The sequence below is a fragment of the Curcuma longa genome, chromosome 1 (assembly GCF_044706935.1).
Source record: "Curcuma longa cultivar G26 ecotype Majalengka, Jawa Barat chromosome 1, ITB_CL_G26_1.1, whole genome shotgun sequence".
Classification (NCBI taxonomy): Eukaryota; Viridiplantae; Streptophyta; class Magnoliopsida; order Zingiberales; family Zingiberaceae; genus Curcuma; species Curcuma longa.
The window spans coordinates 4,076,598-4,097,754 of NC_133861.1; the positions used below are offsets into that span (position 1 = coordinate 4,076,598).

The 21,157-nt window shown below is 35.9% G+C and overlaps 1 protein-coding gene across 1 annotated transcript; it reads right to left on the reverse strand.

Annotated features, from left to right (window-relative positions):
- Positions 1–7,721: 7,721 nt before the first annotated feature.
- Positions 7,722–12,303, reverse strand: LOC141842022 (uncharacterized). The gene is made up of 6 exons (XM_074730238.1): positions 12,132–12,303; positions 11,294–11,531; positions 11,085–11,180; positions 9,527–9,652; positions 7,990–8,029; positions 7,722–7,926 (listed from the first exon to the last, which is right to left on the reverse strand). The coding sequence occupies exons 2-6, from the start codon at positions 11,429–11,431 to the stop codon at positions 7,859–7,861; spliced, it is 468 nt and encodes a 155-aa protein (XP_074586339.1). The 5' UTR covers positions 11,432–11,531; positions 12,132–12,303; the 3' UTR covers positions 7,722–7,858.
- Between the last annotated feature and the right edge of the window lie 8,854 nt (positions 12,304–21,157).

Below are 21,157 nucleotides of genomic sequence, written 5' to 3' on the forward strand. Positions count from 1 at the left end.
GATTAATTCAATGTTAATCTAATTTAATTTACAAAATTAAGTGGTAACTATGTTTCTATTCATCATTTATATTATCAAATCTAACCAGCATTGTTCAATTATATTACACACAATTCATCAAATTTATAATAATAAATAAATCATTTATAATAAATATGCTATTAGCACACAATATACATCCAAGTCAAACATTCAAAATAATAAAGTACAAAGTTTATATTCAGTGCAGATAAACATAATAATAGTAATAATAATAGTAATATAAATCGATAAACTCTAAGACAATAGATAGGTGACTACTCCCACTAGGATTAACACTAGCGCAGTAATAGCTAACGCAATCTCTATCCCTCTAGGCTTAGCACGGGTAATGGTCTCAAATAGACTGACATCAAAACTCTATAAGATCCCCCTCATGGGCATCCACATCCTCTTCAAAAGTGATAGATATTGAAGCTTGTCAGAACCCTTTACCGGCTAGAAGGGGGGTTGAATAGACGGTTAGAAAATTGAAGCGGAATGCACTCGTCTCTTAAAAAAAACTTGGTTGCAACAGATCGTTGCTTCCAAGACAATGATGCTCAACTAATGAATACTCCTTATGGCGGAGAAGCCTTACAACTGAGAACTCAAAAACTTAGAGAGAAAGAGAGATTATAATTCAATGAATGTCTATACTCTAAAACTCTAAGTCTATTTATAGCCCAAGAGAATAAACCTAAATCGTTGATCATAGATGAACTTTCTCTTGGCCGTTGATCCGTTGATGCAATCCTAACCATTGATCAGAGATAGGCTTTGATTATAACCATTGATTAAATAAAGATAAACTTTATCTTTAATAAAAGATAAAGATAATTATCCTTAGTAATAATTAAGTATTTATCCTTTGTATAATAAAAGATAAAAACTTAATTATATTTTCTCCCCTTTTTTTTCTCTTCAAACGCCACGTCCAAGTCAAAGTCTTTTCTCTGGTCAAAGTCTTTTCTCTAGTCAAAGTCAACGGTCAAAGTCAACAGATTGACTTTTGTTGACTTTTTGTAGAATCGTCGGTTGGGTGATTTCTGGCCAACCGGAGTTAGGCTCACCCGAACCCGACTCCGGCCTTTCGCCCTTCGAGCGTGCTTCCTCCCGGCTTCTCGTCCTTCGGACGTCGCACACGTCCTTCTCGCTCCACCGGCGTACTCTTCCATAGCTTCTGCGTCCCTCGGATTGCACCGAAAATCATATAAAGAAGAATAACTTCATTTTCTATAATTTTTTTTTTAAATTAAAATTTATATTTCAAATGAAAATTCATAAAAATTAAAGAAACATTATAAAAAATTTTGAAAAATTTCCAGCAATTAGATAGCCAAATTATGCATCAACAAAGAATGAAAATATTTTTTTTTCAGTAAAATATGAATGAACATAATTCTAAGCAGAAATATGTCAGCCAATTAAATGTAAAAAAATGATTAGTTCAAGATAGATTTAGGAACCCAAAAGAGGTTCCTATCTACAGGGTTAATTAAAAATTTTGACGGAATATAATTCTTAGGCACTTTTCTAAATTGACCCTTGTGATTTTTAAAGTACCAATTTAAGTTTTCAGGAAAACTATTTTTCTTGTATCGCAGACAAGTAATATCACGTTCTAGTTTTTCGACTAAATTTTTCAAATCAGTGTTTTCAATTTTTAGTTTAGAATTTTCTTTTTCTAGTCTACCATTAGATTTGAGCAAGGCTTTAACACCAGCGTACAACTGATCATGGGGAAGAAAACAAACCTCACTTACCGGATCGCTTTCGAAAAGCGAGGTTCCCCCTTCGTCGTCGCTTTCTTCTGACGTCGCTCCCCCTTCATCAGTGCTCCCTTCTTGATGACTTGCCATCAGCGCAAGTCCTGCGTACTCTTGAACTTCCGATTCGTCCGACGAGGTTTCGTCCCAGGTGGCCTTCAATGCTTTCTTCTTCTTTGACTGGTTCTTGAACTTGGGACACTGGTCTTTTAGATGTCCCTCCTCTTTGCAGTTGTAGCATCGAACAGTTCTTTTCTTTGGAGACCGTCTCTTCTTCTGCGTCCTCGAAAACTTATTAGCTTTAAAAAAACTTTTAAATGAGCTTACCATTTGCGTTGTCTCGTCGTCCGTCGAGGATTCTAATTCCTTCTCCGTTGTCCTTGTGTTTAGGGCTAGATTGTCTGTCTTTCTAGATCCTGTCCATCGAGATTCGTGTAATTCGAAAGTAGAAAATAATTCATCTAACGTACTTACCTCTAAATCTTTGGAAATATAGAATGCGTCGACGATCGAGCTCCACACCGAGGTTCTTGGGAAGGCGTTGAGGGCGTATCGAATTGAGTCACGATTACTTACCGATTCGCCAAGTTGAGAGAGTCCGGAGATTAGTTCCTTGATTTTGGCATGAAGTTCTGCTACTGTTTCTCCTTCCATCATTCGTAGATTTATCAATTTATTTCGTAAGAGATCTTTCCTTGCTGACTTGGCTTCTGAGGTACCCTCGTGAAGTTCTAAGAACTTCTCCCAAAGCTCTTTTGCAGAGGAGTAGTTGCCGATCCGACTCACTTCTTGAGGAGGTAGAACCGTCAGTAAGTGAAATTCAGCCTTACCATTAGCTACTGACTCGGATTGTTCCTTTTTGTTCCACAGGCTTTCTTCTTTTTCTTCTCCGTTTGCATCTTTTGGAGCTACAAAACCGTATTTAATTGATAATAGAATTTCGAAATCTGTACGAAAAAATACCTCCATTTTTTTTTCCAAACGGTGAAGTCCCCTTCGAATTTAGGTGGATAAATATGCGCGCCGGCCATCGTCTTATTGCTTTCTCGGGCGGTTAGTCCTTCAAAAGCTAACCTGGCTCTGATACCACTTGTAGGATCGAGTTGACCGGCTAGAAGGGGGGTTGAATAGACGGTTAGAAAATTGAAGCGGAATGCACTCGTCTCTTAAAAAAACTTGGTTGCAACAGATCGTTGCTTCCAAGACAATGATGCTCAACTAATGAATACTCCTTATGGCGGAGAAGCCTTACAACTGAGAACTCAAAAACTTAGAGAGAAAGAGAGATTATAATTCAATGAATGTCTATACTCTAAAACTCTAAGTCTATTTATAGCCCAAGAGAATAAATCTAAATCGTTGATCATAGATGAACTTTCTCTTGGCCGTTGATCCGTTGATGCAATCCTAACCATTGATCAGAGATAGGCTTTGATTATAACCATTGATTAAATAAAGATAAACTTTATCTTTAATAAAAGATAAAGATAATTATCCTTAGTAATAATTAAGTATTTATCCTTTGTATAATAAAAGATAAAAACTTAATTATATTTTCTTCTTTTTTTTTTTTCAAACGCCACGTCCAAGTCAAAGTCTTTTCTCTGGTCAAAGTCAACGGTCAAAGTCAACATATTGACTTTTGTTGACTTTTTGTAGAATCGTCGGTTGGGTGATTTCTGGCCAACCGGAGTTAGGCTCACCCGAACCCGACTCCGGCCTTTCGCCCTTCGAGCGTGCTTCCTCCCGGCTTCTCGTCCTTCGGACGTCGCACACGTCCTTCTCGCTCCACCGGCGTACTCTTCCATAGCTTCTGCGTCCCTCGGATTGCACCGAGCCCGTCGGCTCACTTCCCCGCACAATCCTTCTCGTCCGCTACGTCTTACGCTCGACTTCCTCTGTACCTAAGCTCCTGCGCTCTTAGCAGAGGGATTAGCAAAACACAGGACCTAACTTAACCTGGTCGATCACATCAAAACTAACTAGGGCACCAACAATTATGATGAGTTAGGATTTTTATGCACTTTATCGATTCAATTTTGGGTTCTTTCATGAAAATAAATTGCTTAATGATTTAATTTGATTATATTTGTGATATATTGCATAATTTGAGGCTTGATTAAAATTTTCATGATTTAATGGTGAATTTTGCATTAATTGAGTTTAATTGGTTGTAGGGCTCAAATTGAACCAAGATCGAGCTCAACCATGATTGAATCGAGCCAAGATTGACCCAATTGATCGATCCAACTTCATGAATCAAGACTCAAGTTCGATTAGGATGGAACCCATGCGAACCGGAGCCAATTTGGAGCTAAATTGAGTGAATTTGGTGGAAACGGGCTAACTCAGACTCAAGTCAGGCTAACCGAACCCACTGCTACAGTACCCTAGTTTTAAAGAGAATGCTACAGTAACCAAAATCGCGGTTACTGTAGCACCCAGCAGCAGCGCCGTCGTCTTCTTCGTTTTTCTTTGTTTTTCTTCCTTCTTCGTTGGTTTTTTTTAGGGAAGCTTCAGATTTCTTCCTTGCATGTTGATTTCCGGATTCCAGAGGCTAATCACAAGCTAAGTTCGGCGTCAATTGGTGGTGATTTCATCCGGTGAGGGTCTCGCCAGAGGGAATTGTTTCGCCACCATTTTCAGCTGGGTTTTTTCGGATTTAACCAATCGGAGCAATCAAGATCGCGAGGAGGGGTTCTCCAAAGGTTCTTGAAGGTTTCCAAGCAGCACATTGCCAGAGATTTGGAGGATTTAGCTGGATTTCATTTATCCTGATTCGGCTCTGTTCGGCGCAGTGAGGAGGGTTTCTGATACCGCGTTGCTCGGAGTTGATTCAGAGCAAGCTGAGCTAGGATTGAGAGGAGCTATTCTGGGATTTCCGATCGTAGATTGGATCTTGTGTGACGGCAAGATTGAAATCAATTTGAAGGGAAGAATCTGAAGTTTCTGATTTTATTCTGTTTTTGTTGTTATCTTCATTTCTGTCATTTTGTTCCTGAACTTCGTTAGTTAATCGGATCTGTTTCAAGAATCTTGAATGCAATTTGTTTGGTTAATGCACGATGTTAGTGTGGTTAGTTTAGTTTAGTTATGTGCCAAGTCTAGTTCTTTGCCAAGTTACTGTTCCGTGCCAAAACTCATTGTTCCGTGCCAGCAATTTCCTATTAGGGTTTAAGTTTGTTAGTTAAGCTTTGTTGTTTGTGTTAGAAAATTGTAGTGATTAGTTAGATTGCATCTTTGCTTTGCTCTTTGCAATGCTAGGTTAGTTTCTTCAAATTCAATTACTTACCTTAGTCTAGCTTTTAAATTCCCTAAGTTCTTGCATTGCATTTTTGGATTAGGAGATAACTTGATTTCAATTGCATCCATTTAAATCATTGCATTCTTTATTTTTATTTCATTTGAAAAATACCAAAACCCCCATTTTTATTAGAAAACCCCAAAAACACGACTCGAAAGCTCAAATTAAGCTAATTTGAATTTTCTACTTTTAGTCCTTGGAAAAATACGACTCGAGGCCCCTATACTTCATTTGTTTGAATTAATTGTGGGTTTTCGATAAAGCTCATCATAGAGTTAGTCAAAAATTGAATAATTTGCAAGTTGGCCCTAGGTCGTGACAGTTAAAGTTGTAAATCTTGAAGTCCTCTTCAATTTGGTATATGGTACGTCCCGTGGTTCCACCGGAGATGAAAGTTATGGCCGTTTTACTTTTGGTCTGCAGAGCAGTCCAGCAGAGACATGGCCATGTTTTTACCCCTGGAATGATGAAGCACGGCCATGCCTTGTGAGGCACGGCCATGGCAAGTTGAGACACGGCCATGCCTTGTTAGGCACGGCCTGGGAAGGTCAAACACGGCCCCGGGAGCCTCTAAAACACTTCAAATGACTTCCAAACTCATCAATATGTGCTTCAATCTCCATTCCTTGCTCCACCATCAATTGTACTCCGTTTTTGCCCATTTTTGCTCCATTTTCCACCCTGAAACAAATAAAACACGAGCAGATCTCCGAACTAGGAAATGCAAGATATGTGCCTAAATGCATAAATAAGGGATGCAATGTACACAAGAATTTAACAATAAACTCAGAAAGATGTTACGATGCCCTAAGCCGGATTAGGGGCCGGGCATAGGGGTTGGATACCTTGGATAATCAAAAACTACGATGCCCTAGTCCAAGTGTTAGTTTGGCACATATGCACAACATCGCGAAAAAAGATACACGTCTTTCCCTACATCAGTTGAGAGTTATTTCAAACACTCGCACCTTTTTAGTGTAGTTTAACTTGCTCCTGACAAAATTACTTAGCACTAATCTTGAGATCCAAAAGGGCAGCTTCACCATGTAAAAATCCTGTCTCATTTCTTTCTTCCAGAACCATCGTAATTAGTTTCAATATATGTTACCTATCAAGTCTCCATGGATGTAGTACAATAGTAAAACGCTTTGGAGAGCAAAAAAAATATATCAAAACTCGAATTTTAATAGTAACGAATATTTTAAAAGTCGACCTTGTATTTTGTATATAATACCTAATTAAACACAATCGTACGATAGTAACTAAAAATATGATAATTATATAAAACATAAAATATGACGGATGAACATTAATTAAGAATATGACGGATGAACATCAACAGTTCTTCCATATTTTAATATTGCTCAGTAGGTGTATAATGTGTGTAGAAATATAGAAATATTGACATGCATCATCCATTTTAGACGGTTGAAGTAACATAAAAATATGCTTACTTTGAAAGAGATGACGTCCTTCTGAATAAGAAAAGTTCAATACAGAAAAATAAATAAATAAATGAGCATTATTATATATCTAGGTTAAAAATATGAAATTTTTGGTTAAAATGGTGGAGTAGAGCGTAAATACTCTCTTTATCATTGTCAGTTATATATATATACTAATATTACAAATACAAAAGGTTAGTTTAGAGTTAGAAAATTGAGAGGCATGTTGAAGAGCTTAAATGATTTCTTAAAGTGACATGCATTCATAATTGTGAATGAAAGAATTAAGGTGATTGTTTTATAAAGATAGTTTCTTCGAGAATTACTATGAGAAAGGAATTGAAAATATCTAATTATCACGCCAACCAATTGGAATTATCACTTATAAATTGCTTATGACCCAACCAACTCGACCAACACTATGGCTTATATGGTCCAACAACACTTGGATCATGTAAAAATGAGCAAAAATTTAAATAAACCGAATAAATCAATTGAACCGATTAAATTTAAAAATTCAATTCAATTATTTTAAAATTTTAATTTTTTTAAAAAAAAATTAATTAATTCAATTTTAATTTTAAAATTTCTTATTCAATTAAATCAAATTAATTAAAATAAAAAATAATCAATAAATTCTTAAATAAATAAACTTATAAATCAAATCACTAACTAATCAATAAATTTTTCATAATATTTAAAATTTTTAATTAATTTAATTTTTAATTAAATTATTTTAGTTTTTTTATTAATTTAATTTATTTAATTTTTATTTAAAAAATCGATCTATTCGATTAATTAAATAATTCAATTTAATTTAATTTCAATTAATTCAATTCAATTTAATTTGATTTACTTTAATCGAATGGATCATGTCATGCAAAACCTAGCCTCAAGTTGAACTGAATGATGTAACTTGGTCCATGAGGCACGACTTGATCCTCCGTCGTATCAAACCTGGCACAAAGCTTGCCCAACATGAATAAAATTACAAACTAAATCAAGTCCGACTTGACATACTGAAAGAGTAAGCCAATCGGGTCAACTAGTTTTGACTCCTCTAAATCTGTCTCTAACTACTACATGTAATCTTCCTCCACGCTCTATAAGAAAGGAATCATAAACTCAAATATGACAAACTGCAAGGCAGGAGGGTGATTCTGAGCGAGACACACTGCAGTAATGTTTGCCAAGAGCTAGGATTTAGCGACTAGTTAAGTCAACTGGATTCCAGCATTCAAAGTTTCAGAGCATGAAAATACATCATCCAACCACACAGGGCAAATGTTAGCAAAGGGCTTTTCAGCTCTTGGTTTATGACCTCAGTTGTCTTGAACAAGTGCGGAAAAAAGCATCTGATTTATGTCTTCATCAGTGCCATTCTCATCACCTGAAATAATATAGTGTATATCACCCTTCTATCCGTTAGAAAATTAAGCTGCTTGAAGCTTACCGATCTTTGCTCTCACTTGACTTGTCCATTCATCAATGACCTATAAATATACAAATATATTGCAAACAAGTTAACTTGTTTTGCCCAGGAGAATGGCCCCAAATGGTTAATAGGTAGTCTAAAGATGATCCATAGCTTGGATTTGTTGGTGAGGATCATAAGAATGTTTCGACTTTGAGGAAAACAAGTGATATTATGCAAAAAGCTATCAGCAATCTGAGATAAATAGATAATTAAAAGTAGATGCAACATACACAAACTATACGAGTCATTCCTTCTATGAAGACTTCACCATCTACTTACAACTTTGGTACTTGGACATTCATTTATCCCCTCTATACCTGCATCGAGTACCTAGACTCCGAGTGAACACTCAATATTTCTATTGATGTATAAAAATTTCTTGAAGCGACCATGTGTAGGATACTTAGTTCCCCACCTTGTGTCAGATACCTATACTGGAGTCCAAGTAGCATAGCTCTACTGAACAATGTCTATATAATACAGAGAAAATTTTCACACTTCACAGCATTTGTATAGTAGCTGATTGTTTGGGCTGTCTGTGTGGGACTGCCAATTATTTACTAATCAATGTAAACATGCAAAAACTCATACCTTTTCAAATATATCTAATAAATCAATGCGACTTTGTGATAAAAATTCACAGTGCTATTAAAAGGCATGCCTAGGTGCTACATGTATTAATATATTGCGTATATAAATGATATCTGATAGAGTATGTAATGCATTTCTCATAAGCCTTGTGAATATGACCTCTTAGCACCTAATTGCCAATTGTACGCCAAAAATTTGTCAAAATAATAATAATAATATAAAGAGTAATATAAGATGCACTGTGTTTATGAATTGGGAAGGCTAATTGAGTTCAGAAGTTGGAAGGATTATGAAATCAGGATTAATGTTACAAGTTCCCTATATCAAACAGATTGAAATCATGAACAGTTCGTGAAAGTTACAGAAAAGATTAAAGTAATCTGAGTTCTTACAATTGAATCAGATAAGGCACTCTGTTTTAACAAACTAAAGCAAAAGCATTGAGAAGAGCCAAATATCATAAAGTAGCATATGTAAACCACAGCTACAAGTTAAACATATTTATCTAAAACCAGAAATTGAACTTCAAAAACAGGAGGTGAGGTATTTAACAGACAATCTCATAGCTTATAAGAAATTGGGTGCAAATTCCCAGAGTGAACAAAAGATCAAGAGGTTATTTTTAAAGAATAAACTAAAACAAAAAGCATTTCCAGATTACAGTGAACTCGTATGTTGATATCTTATCTCTTTATCTCATTTTCTTTTCTAATATAGGCCAATAACACCTGAATTATCTGACAAAGCATTAACCACTTAGTGCACTTAATGTCTACATGATATATGCTTACATGGATTCACATATATAAAGAAAACAAAACTTTGACTTTCTTCTAGAGCTTAAGAGAAACCCAAATACAAGCCATCATAAAGAGTATATTAAAACTTGTCTGGATGAAGAAAGAATAACATCGATTATTACCTGGTTCAAATTTGAGTATGCAATGTCATCAGATTCCTTCAGGGATGGCAGACCAGAAGAAGACAATAACAGCTGCAGTGAATGTCTTTGCCCAGCCAAAACTGTACTTGCTTTGTCAATTAAATCCTATAAGTGAAATGGTGATATAGGATTCATAAGAATGTACATTGTTTTCAAGAAAGGCTAGCTTAAACCATATAATAGATAGACCTTTTATCTTATCCATCACATTTTATATTGCTGAATCTTAAGAAAATCATTCAAGGGTTTTGTCAGCATTCAATATGGTGTATATGTTGTCCATATATTTTTTTTTCAAAAATAACCTTATATTGCTAATAATGCATATCAATGATATATGAGTTTACATTGTTAAATTAAACAGCAAGAAAGGCTATCACTTAATAAAAGAAAGGTTAGCTCAAAGCATATGATAGATAGACGTGCAGCAACAAAATCTAATCAGTATTCATCACACATTGCCATACTGAATCTTAAGAAGATGAAGGGTTTAGCTACTGCAGGCTAATGGAACATGATGAGTCACTATTCAACCTTAAATTGCTAAATGCATATCACCATATGTGAAGGATATATATGAATATACATCTATATAAAATATCAAATTAAACAACTAAAGAAATCAATAAAAACAAAAAATTTATCTATCAATTAATAATAATCATCTGAGACAATCAATAATTCATGAAATATTTACAAATCAATCTAAGAAATACATGTAACACATGGCATATAACAATGTATGTTAACCGATCAACACAATTTTTATACAAAACAAATTTTCCAAGTTGATATAAGAAATATATAGAATATGCTTATTATTTGTATAATTTGAAAAAAAAAACCATTAATAAAATCATTATTGACTTGGACATGGCATAGATTTTAAGCTAGGGATTGATTTAACCTATAGTCCTTATGTGTACATAAGTGGATACAATGTGATCCCAAACTACATATAAGTATGTGCAGGCTCTTTAAAATAATGAAGAATATCACATTGAAGCCTAACAATAATAAAGTACATATGCATTTCACATAAATTGTATTCTCACCAACCTTTCATCCTTACATATGAAATATGACTTTTAATTATTAATTGGTTTTTGGTGAGGAGAAAATTTTACAACTTGATTGATACTTTGCTGAACTTAAAAATTCTTACAAATTACCACTCTCATATACACTGCTAAATTTCACTACAATTGGCAGAAAGAACAAGGAACAAGCCTGACCCCTGCCACTCCTATTTTGTTTGTTCAAACCTACCCATTACAGGGGGTTTTCTTCTTAGAACCATATAATTTCGAAACTCATGACTAACTTGCAAAACTATTGGTGCTTCTTACTCCTCCAAAGAGATAGAATAATTTTTCATGTTGACATCACACCATCCATCTAGATAGATCCATTCCAATTAGCACTAAGGAAAGCTGGGTATTTGAATCATTTTATATAAATTCTCCAAGATAATTTTTACATTCACTTTAATCAAGTATTCCACGTTAAGTGATAGGATGAATGGGAGAAAATGTACCTGCTTTTCAGCAAGAAGCTCTCGGCAAAGTTCCTTGAGTGAAACCAAGTCCTCCTGGATCTTCTTGATCCGAGCAACAATCTTGCACGGATTAACCTTTGAACCAGAGCGCAAGTATTCAAATCAACAAACAAACAAATAAAGGAAACCATTTAGTTATTGGCTCAGTGAACTGATATTGGTATCTAGAATTTGTTGATTAGACTAACGTCATCCGGGTACGATTGTTGGAACTCCTGGTCGAGCTGGCGCTGCACGAGGATAAGTTCTTGGCTTGCGTTGCTCAAAACCTTCATCACATCATTCACTGCTGGGTGATGATGGTGGTGTTGCCACTGGTCTGCCATCGCTATACCCTTCCTCGTGCTGCTCTGGCCTTTGCCAAATTTTATAATCCAATTTGATTTATCAAAGCAGATCAACGTCCAACGAACCAAATATTATCAACTGCCAGATATGAGATAGCCATTCATCATCTATTTAATTGGTTCAAAGGGGGAAAATGATTGAGGCAAATTTTCTGAGTAATCATAGATTGTGTAGACAAGCATATTTCACCAACCATTAACACATCCTCAAATTTCATTACATAATCTTCTCAAGGGCATACACGATTATAAAATATAGATAAAAAATAGTCACAAATTTATAAGTTGAAAAACCGATAGCAAAGTCAAATTAGCGACAAAACTAAGACGTGTATGCATGTCATTGAGATGAAATAATATTACCAAATAACAATATTTAATTAATTAGTTCGCACAATATTCCCAAAAATGATCACACAGTACTGAGAAAATGAATTATATAAAGAATCTCCATGAAATTCACACACGGCTAGTTGATTTTCATTCCAAATTATCACCTCATATGCAGTTTACTCTGAAAACCCATTGAACTTCCCAATACCAGGATAGGAAGCAAGGGAGAAGCTAAAACATGATTTCACACAGAATCGAGTTTCCGGCTAATCCTGTAGACACGAAGAGCGACGAGGGAAACATTATGAAGCAAGCGATAGATCCCTTTCCAGGCTCGGGTACGTACCGAGAGAAGATCCGGATTTGAAGGATCGGAGCGAGGGCTTCGTGGAGTGCTTCTAGAGACTCCTTCTCCTCCACCTGCAGCTCCAACTGCGGCTCGATGTCGATGGAGAGGAGCCAGAGGAAGGAGTGCGAAAGGAAAGCTATTGCTAGGGTTCCGGCCTTCGACCGTCGAGCGGTTCGAGAGTGGCGGTCGAGTGCTGGAGTGGCGGTCGGCGAGCATTACATCTCAACCGTCCAATATCTTTTTGATATTTTTTATTTTAATTATAAATCAAATATAACAATTTAATTTAAAAAAAAAGATTAAAAAAAATCAGATTTCGAATATTTAGAAGTCTATTTTAAATATGCATAAATTATGAATTTATGTGTGAATGATATGTATGAAAAATATATTAATTTAAGTATAAGATGGAATTCGTCGTCCCAACGGTTCTACATGATCGATTCCACAACCATATATGAGGAACAGTTCTATATATACAACCATATATGAGGAGGTAAATCAGAAAGTTACAATTGACCACTACGGAGGAGGATTTGACTTTTGTCCATTTCAACACATTTACTTTGCCACTAATCAACTCAACTTTATCCCAACGGCATGAAAAATATATTAATGATACTATATAACATAGTTCAGGTCTCATTTCTACTCTACTATCTATAATATATTTAGTAAATTTCTAATGACATATATTGAATTGACCCTTTAAACTAAATAGCAAGTTAAAGAGTTTGTCCCTTGTATTGAAGGATTCATCTTAAACACTTCTTACACTCTCTTTTTAAGTGATTAAATGAAACTACAAGGGAGAAGAGATAACCAAAGAGTTTAAAGATATGAGTTGAAGCCTTGAAACTTGTCTAACCTCTTAGATATAATTTGGACACTCGCTATCAATGAATCCTCGAGTAAACTCCAATATTTTTAAAACCATGATCCAATATATACTTATAAAAGTTGAAAAAATTGCTCTAGTCAATAGCCTACATGGTCCAATTGACTAGACCATTTTAAAATTAAAAATTGGAATCAATGGTAACATTTTTAATTGACTTAAGAGGGTGGGGTTCCTAGTTGATTGGTCATTTCCCAATCAACTACTCAATTTAAATAGTCAACTACACTCAATAAAAATATTCAATTCCCTAAAAAAGGACTCTCATCAACTACAATAACGTTTTAAAAATACCTACACCATATGGGAGCTGAATACAAGGAGCAACTACAAATGATCATACTCTTAGCTGAAGTTGAGATCTCATTGTATGCCTAGAGAGCAAAAGTGATGTACCTCAAAGGCTATGACAGAAACACAAAATTCTTCCATGATTTAATGAAGAGGAACAACCAAAAACATGGAATAGTTGTTTGGCAAAGAGCTTCAAGGGAAGCCACAACAAATTTAAATGATATAGTGATTGATTTCACATTGCACTTCCAAACCATATTACATATAACTACAATAGGTCCGAGAGTGAGCAGATATATTTGAGTTTGGCAAATTGGTCTCACAAGAAAAATGTGTGCAATGGATACAATTGATACAGTCGATCACTAGAGATGAGGTCGAGAAGGCTCTATTTAGCATTAAAAACTAACGAGCTCCGAGCCCAGATAGTTATGTTGCAAAATTTTATAAACAAGCATGGAATGTGGTCAAAGAGGACCTGCAAGAAACTATTGTTGATTTTTTTTTCAACTAGCACACCCTCATCACATTGGAGCAAAATCAGCAAATGCATCAAAAGTGGAGGACTATAAGCCAATCTCCTACTACATGGTCTTCTACAAGGTGATCTCTAAAACCTTGATGGGCAGATTAGTAATAGTAGTGGAAGATATACTCTATCTAGCACAGACAACTTTTATCAGAGGCAAATCCATAATTGATAACATACATCTAGCCCAGGTGCTACATAGGAAATATAAAAGAAAAAATTTTCACCCAAATGTACACTAAAGGTACAACATCCAAAAAGCTTTTGACTTAATTAGCTAGACCTTTCTCAGGATGCTCTGCATGGCTTAGGATTCTCACAAGAGTTGATTACATAGATCATGAATGTGTTACCACCACCACCTTGTAAGTAGCTATAAATGAAGGACCCTATGGATATTTCAGGAAAGCCTAAGGATTGAGATAGGAGAATCCACTATCACCATATCTTTTTGGTATCTACATGGAGGTGTTCTCACAAATGTTATAAAGGAACACATCAGATCAAAGTTTCCATCATCATCCCAAATTTGTTGCACAGAAGATTGCAAAAGGGGGTACAACATCAATAGACATTCTAGTCAGATGCCCGGAGTAGTTTGGTAGCATGGCAGATTTGTATACTAACTGAATGATATTAAAGATATACATTGTTGGGGTGAACAAGCGCGCCAAAGCAAGTCTCTTGGAGATTTTTGGGATTCAAGAGGGTGATTTACCATTCATATATCTTGGCATCCCACTAGCATTTTAGAAGCCTAGGATTTTAGATCACAGTATATTAGTAGATGTCATCATTAGTAAGCTTAACTCTTGGCCACGACACACTATCCTATGCTTGGAAAATGTAGTTGATTGCATCAGTTTTGCAAATGGTTGAATGCTTCTATTTCTCCATTCTTTCATTGCCATTGAGAGTCATAGACATGATCTACTCACCTACATCATAAAAAGCATGTATGAAACATGATTATATTTTAATCAAAAAGAAAAATTGTAAACTCTGAATCATTTATTCCTCAAGGAAGAGTTTACCTCAATATCGTTATCTAAGTCCCTTTCACTTTTGCTTGAGGTTCTCCTTTGAATTGAGCTAGCTTCCTAATTATCATCAATCAAGCTATTAATGTGGTTGTCAATTGCCATCAAGCCAAGTGGTGATATGATATGTCATCCTACCCTATGTTGCCTTCCATGTTTTCTTTTTCTTCTTCCTTTTCATTTCATCTTGGGACATTCATTTTGATAGATTCCCTTCTTTTGGTACCCATAGCAAATAACATTAGCCATTGAGATTCTTTTTCTTTCCTATATGGAATCCTTGACAACCTCTTGACATCCTTTTTTACTTACATTCTTACTCTTTTTCATTGTTCTCTTCATATATTGAGCAATCTCACTTCATCTTTATCATCATTGAATCCCGATGAAGAGGATGATAATGATTTCTCATAAGCCACAAATGTTATACCCTTCTTACTCACCTTTTGATTTTAATTTGATTCATCATGCAACTCCATGGTGCCAAATAATTTTCCAACTTATATATTTCTAAATCCTGTGAGATCATATACGCATCTACCATTGAACACCACAATGGGATTCAAGGGAAGACCTTCATGCATGTCTACTTGAATCATGCTTCTCAACTTTCTATCAATTATAAGCAATCCATTGCATATCTCCTTACACCTCCCACATGATAGAATTGTGTGAATGTGGCTCTGACCAACTAGAGAGGAGGGATGAATAGGCAATCACCTGCAAAAACAAAAGAAGAATTGCGTTTATTACATATATGGAAGAAAGGACACCAACTTCCTCATCCTCCTCTTCATCGATATCACTTTTATTGTTTGGAAGATATGTGCCCTCGGGGACATGGTTAAGTTGGTTACTACGGGGTAGATTTGTTACAGTGGGCAATGGTCAAATCTCGACAAAGCTGAGGATTCACCGTTCCTTGAAAAAGGAGACGTATGCCTTGTAGTCGCTTGTTAAGATTGTTACTGAAAGTCTTTGGCCAAAACATTATATGTCAAGAGTACGACACTCTTGGACACATGTACAAGTAACTTGAATCCACAATACAAGAAAGTAAGCTTAGGCTAGATGTGATGTAGTCAGCCTAGTGGGGACTGACACATATAGACCATGTCCTGAACCAAGCTAGTATAAGACGGTGAAAGGAACGATACACGTTTCACTATAGCTGCTGAAGGGTTTAGAAATGTTCTGGAATCAATCATTGATTTTTCGATCAATTGAGGATCATAATGTACTACTAGGTGACACTCATGATTGTTCTACAATTAATGGTTAATTATGAACGACCAACATAACCGAAAACCTATTGTACGCATTACAAGTTCTTTGAAAGACTTAAAATGAGTTTAAGAATTTGATTATCAGATCGAGAGATATAAAATATGATTGAACCGAACAAAGGCAAAATAATGGATTTCATCTTATGAAGATAAAATAAACAAAATTAGTTTGATTCAAATCGGAGGTGGTTTGATTATTGAACCAAACGATTCGATTTTGAACCAAATTGAACCAACTCAGTTTGGTTCATAATGGAAGATATTTTGGTAAAACAAAAGATGAGGGGCTTTGTCTTGTGAAGACGAAATGAACAAAATTGATTTAAATCAAATCGGAGGTCGTTTGATTAATGAACCAAATAATTTAAGTTTTGAACCAAAATAAATCCGATTTGTTGGTTTATTTTTCTCTGGTTTCTTTTCCTTCGGTTCTTCTTCCTTCTCTGCCCGACACCGCAACAACCAAATTGTGACCACGATTTTCTCCATCCCGCAGTCGTCGATAGAAAAATCAGGCTAATCGAGCCTTTTAAAGGGTTGCTCGACTGTGTGGGAGAGGGGTGGTCGAAACCCTAATCACGATTCTTCCTCCCCGTCTTGCAACGCTGCCCTTATTCTTCCCTATCCGCCAAGAGCATATCCATCACCAGTCAAGCCTTCGCGCGAACGCTGTCGGCCAAGGCTCTCCTTCTTCCTCCCGAACACGGCCATCGTCAGCCAAGGACGTGAGTGTCGCCGTCCCTAGCTTCCCGATTGTGCCGTCAGTCTTCCACACCTAAGTGTCGACCGTGTGATATTCCCTGCTCGCGATTGTGTTTCTCCCAAAGGCATCAACCGTGAGAAGTGTTCTCCCAATTTGAAAACCACAGTGTGCAATGGTAGCTGTGACCCTCGTTGCTAACCGCCGGAAGAAAGAATCCCAGCCATCGTCTCCTCGTAGGTTGACCTCCGTTCTTTCTCTTCCCTGTGAACAGTCCATCATCAATCTCTGGCCACCAAGCTTATGAAGCTATCGATGTCGGAGTTCTTGGTGAAGAGCTTTCCCGCAGCCATCGATCACAACCATTGCGAAAAGGTTCGTCCGGCTGTCGTTGGCCACTGGAGCATCCTCGATGGTCAAAAATTATTTCCAGTCATTTGAAGCTGCTGCCAGAAGCCAAAGGGTCTGCTGCTAGCATTTTGCTGTCGGGATTTACTATTACCAGGATCTTATAAAGCTTCCGGAGAACGTTTCATCAACGTCGAAATACTGACAATTTATCATAAATCGACGGTCAAAGGTTGACCACCGAAAAACTATACTGGGAATACGATTGTCAGTGATAGTTAAAAAAACTCAAAAAATAGTCACCATAAATGTTGTGTGTTTTTCAGAATTAGGTTTTTCTCTCATATCGATCGTTGTTGATCATCAACTAGTACCGAAGACAGTAATGTGACTCGTGACTTTGGAAGTCGTCTAGATGAGAGCTTGGTGTGGATCACCAGTAGAGGCGGAACTTCAACAAGGATCGTTCGATTGATGTCAATCCCGCTCAACGTCATCTACTAGGTACGCGTAGAATAATTTATTATTTTATAAAATTTTAAATTTTTAGCTATGCCTTGTACCTGTTATTTCCTGTATTTGCATATGTGTGTTATGAAAATTAATTTTAATTATTATTCTATTTCTGCTGCGTATTTTTATAAAATGTGTAAATACACGCATTGCACTAGGACGATCCCAACAGAAGAAGTCGTAGTTGAAGGCTAGGTAGAGGAAGTCCTGGTAAGTGAAGTTGGGCAGGAAGTCCTGATCTGAAAGATTGGGAAAATGGGAAGTCTACTAAGTGATTAAACCTAACTGAAGGTTAGGCAAAGAAAGTCAAAGTAGATTAAGGATGACCAGATGTTTGACAGGTGGAAATCTATTGAGTGACTAGTCCTAACTGCAAGTTAGGCATGGGTAAACCTAGTAGGTTAGACCTACAATGTAAAACTTAGGTAAGCCTAGTAGGTCAAACTATAGTTAGGCTTAGGTTGCTTGTTTGTATGCTATCTTGCAGGAACCAAGAACTAGAAGCAAGACTGAGGAAACATAAGAGGAGCAAACAGAAGTAGCCGAACTAAGCCTAGAAGTCAAGTTAGGTCAAACTTGATTGACTGGTTTTGGGTGCTCGAATCATTCTTCGGGTGCCGAAATGGTCCAAGTGCCCGGATCAGGTGGAATTGCCCCCGATAAAGATCAACGAAATCGAATCAGATCAGATCGGTTCGAGGTGCCTGAAAAGGGATCTGGATGCTCGGAAGTGTCTTTATAAAAGCCTCAACGTGCACCACAAGAAGGTACTCTAATTTCCATCCATCTTTATATTACGATGTTGCTGAACGCGATTAGAGCCAAGTTCGTGCGATCGGGGATGCTCCAAAAAGGGTGCGCTGCACTTAGGACTTCCAGATCGACATATACGAAAGTTTGGGTGTTTTGTTTATTACAGTCTTACTTTCTGTATTCATTATTATTATTTTGGACTATAAGATGGAGTTCTCCGTCTTTGAAAAAGTTTTGAAAAGGAAATCATTAATGGACGGGAGCCTTCCCATATATAGGTCTTAGACGTACTAACTCTGGGACGTTAAGAACCAAGTAAAAATTTATGAGCTCCCTGCTTTATTTTCTAATATCCGTTGTTAGTATTTTGATAAAACGAACAAACAACGACCGCTATTCACTCCCCTTTAGCGCGCACCGGTCCTACACTTTTAATAGAGGATTTACATGCTTAAAAGGAGGTTTAGTGTAGGCTTTGGAGGTTAGCGAAATAAAGTTAATTAGTTAGATCCAATTAGAAGTCTTGTATTCATTATTCTCATTCTCCTTTATAATCCCTTGTATTCCTTGAGATTGTAAAAGATTTCTCCACCTTCAATAGTTGATCAAGAAGAAGTAAAGATAGTAATTTTTCAGGAGTGATCATCGAATCACATTAATCAAACATATTAGCAATCAATGTTGATAAATATTCACCCCTCTAACTAAGTCTTACAATCCCCAATATAACTTACTTAATTCATTTAAATATATTACTCAAACATCAAAATACAACCTTATTCTATTAGAATAAAACTGACCTAATATCACACTTAGAGGTGTAATTTCATACCTCACTCAATGACAATATAATAAGAAGGATCTAACTTTAACTCAACGTCCTCATTTCATATTCAACTTTAACCCAACGTCCTCAGTTCATATTCAACTATTCAATTCATCTATTTTTATCAATTCAAGATTTTTATAAATTTTAAATTTAATAGTTTTTTCTATATAAAAAAGCAGTACTTAACATGGTGCCAACACAAAGTTTGCGCACTAGCTGAGTCAATATTTGTCAAGGGGTCTGGAAGATTTTCTTACAAAATTTCTCTTTTTGCCTTTTTTTTTCTTTCTCTTGATATTTTATATATTTGTCTTTTTGTTGTTTCTTAAGAGATGATAATAAAATAAAATAAAATATAAATTGTCAAATAAGGGTTCTAATACTTTTGAACGATATGGGAGAACATGTGAGCATCAAACTATGTGCAATAATGTCCATGGTAGATAGGCAGTTTCAAGAACATGTTTCGAAGAGAAGGAAGGGGTGCAATAGAGGTAGAACTTCCGATGTAAAATTGAAGTTGATGGAACAATTGTGAAAGCGGATCGAGCTTAAGGAGAAGCAGAGTGAATTTGCCTATAGAAAAGAATTATGCGAATAAGACGTTAGTTTGAGAAGGGTATCGAATCAAACGAGTACCACAAAAATAATCAACATTAGCGACGGAATATTCCGTCGCTATTCCGTCGCTAAGCCGGATTAGCGACGGAATTACTCCGTCATTTTTTTTTGTCGTTGGTGTCATCTTAGCGACGGAATTTTAATTTCCGTCGTCATTCCATCGCTAAAATTAGCGACGGCAATTAAAAATCTGTCGCTAATTTTAGCGACGGATATTTAACTTTCGTCGCTAATTTTAGCGATAGAAATTAAAATTCCGTATCTATTATTTGCAACGGAATTTTAATATCCGTCGCTAAAGAGCGACGGAATGTTGCGCTACTAAAATTAAAATTCCGTAGCTAATTTTAGCAGAAGTTTAATATCCGCTGCTAAATTTAGCGACGGATATTAAAATTCCGTCGTTATTGCAATCGCTAAAAGAGCCACCGGTAAAAAATTCCGGTTGAGATTTAGCGACCGAATATTTATATCCGTCGCTATTTAGCGACCGAAATATAACATTCCGTCACTAAATAGTGACGGATTATTTTAATTGTCGTCACTAATTAGCGACGGAATGTTGAATTTTCATCGCTAAATAGTGACGGAATTTTAAAACTAATGTCGCTAATATTTTATTTTTTTTTAAATTTATTTAAATTCCCTATTTACAATTTCATTAACAATAGTAATACAACACAAAACAATCCACAACACAACAATATAATCACTACATGAATAAATATTTAAATTCAACCACATTGATAATACAAATATCTCAATACAACAATACAAATATCTGAATACCAATATCTCAATACAATGATACTGTATTAAATGTCTAAATACAATCACATCTAGGGTCCAATCCTGCAAATGTCTAAATACAATCAAATGTCTAAATACAAAATATCTAAACTAACCGAGCTAAAATATCCAATCCTGCAAAAAAAATATAATAAGATAGGTTAGTAATAAATCAATGATATATATTTATTTTAAAAATGCATATTTACAAGTCATAAGTATATATAAAAAAGAAATATATATAAATGTTAACATACCTCGGAAGCAGCTACTGATCAAGGTCATTAGGGTCCTAAGTCTCCGCATCTTCAGTCCAACCATGTGGGCGATGCGGCGTAAGACCCATGGCACCCATGAATGTCTGCATCTGCTACGCAATCTGCTCGTATTTCATCTGTTGCACCTCTAATACGGAGAGTCGAT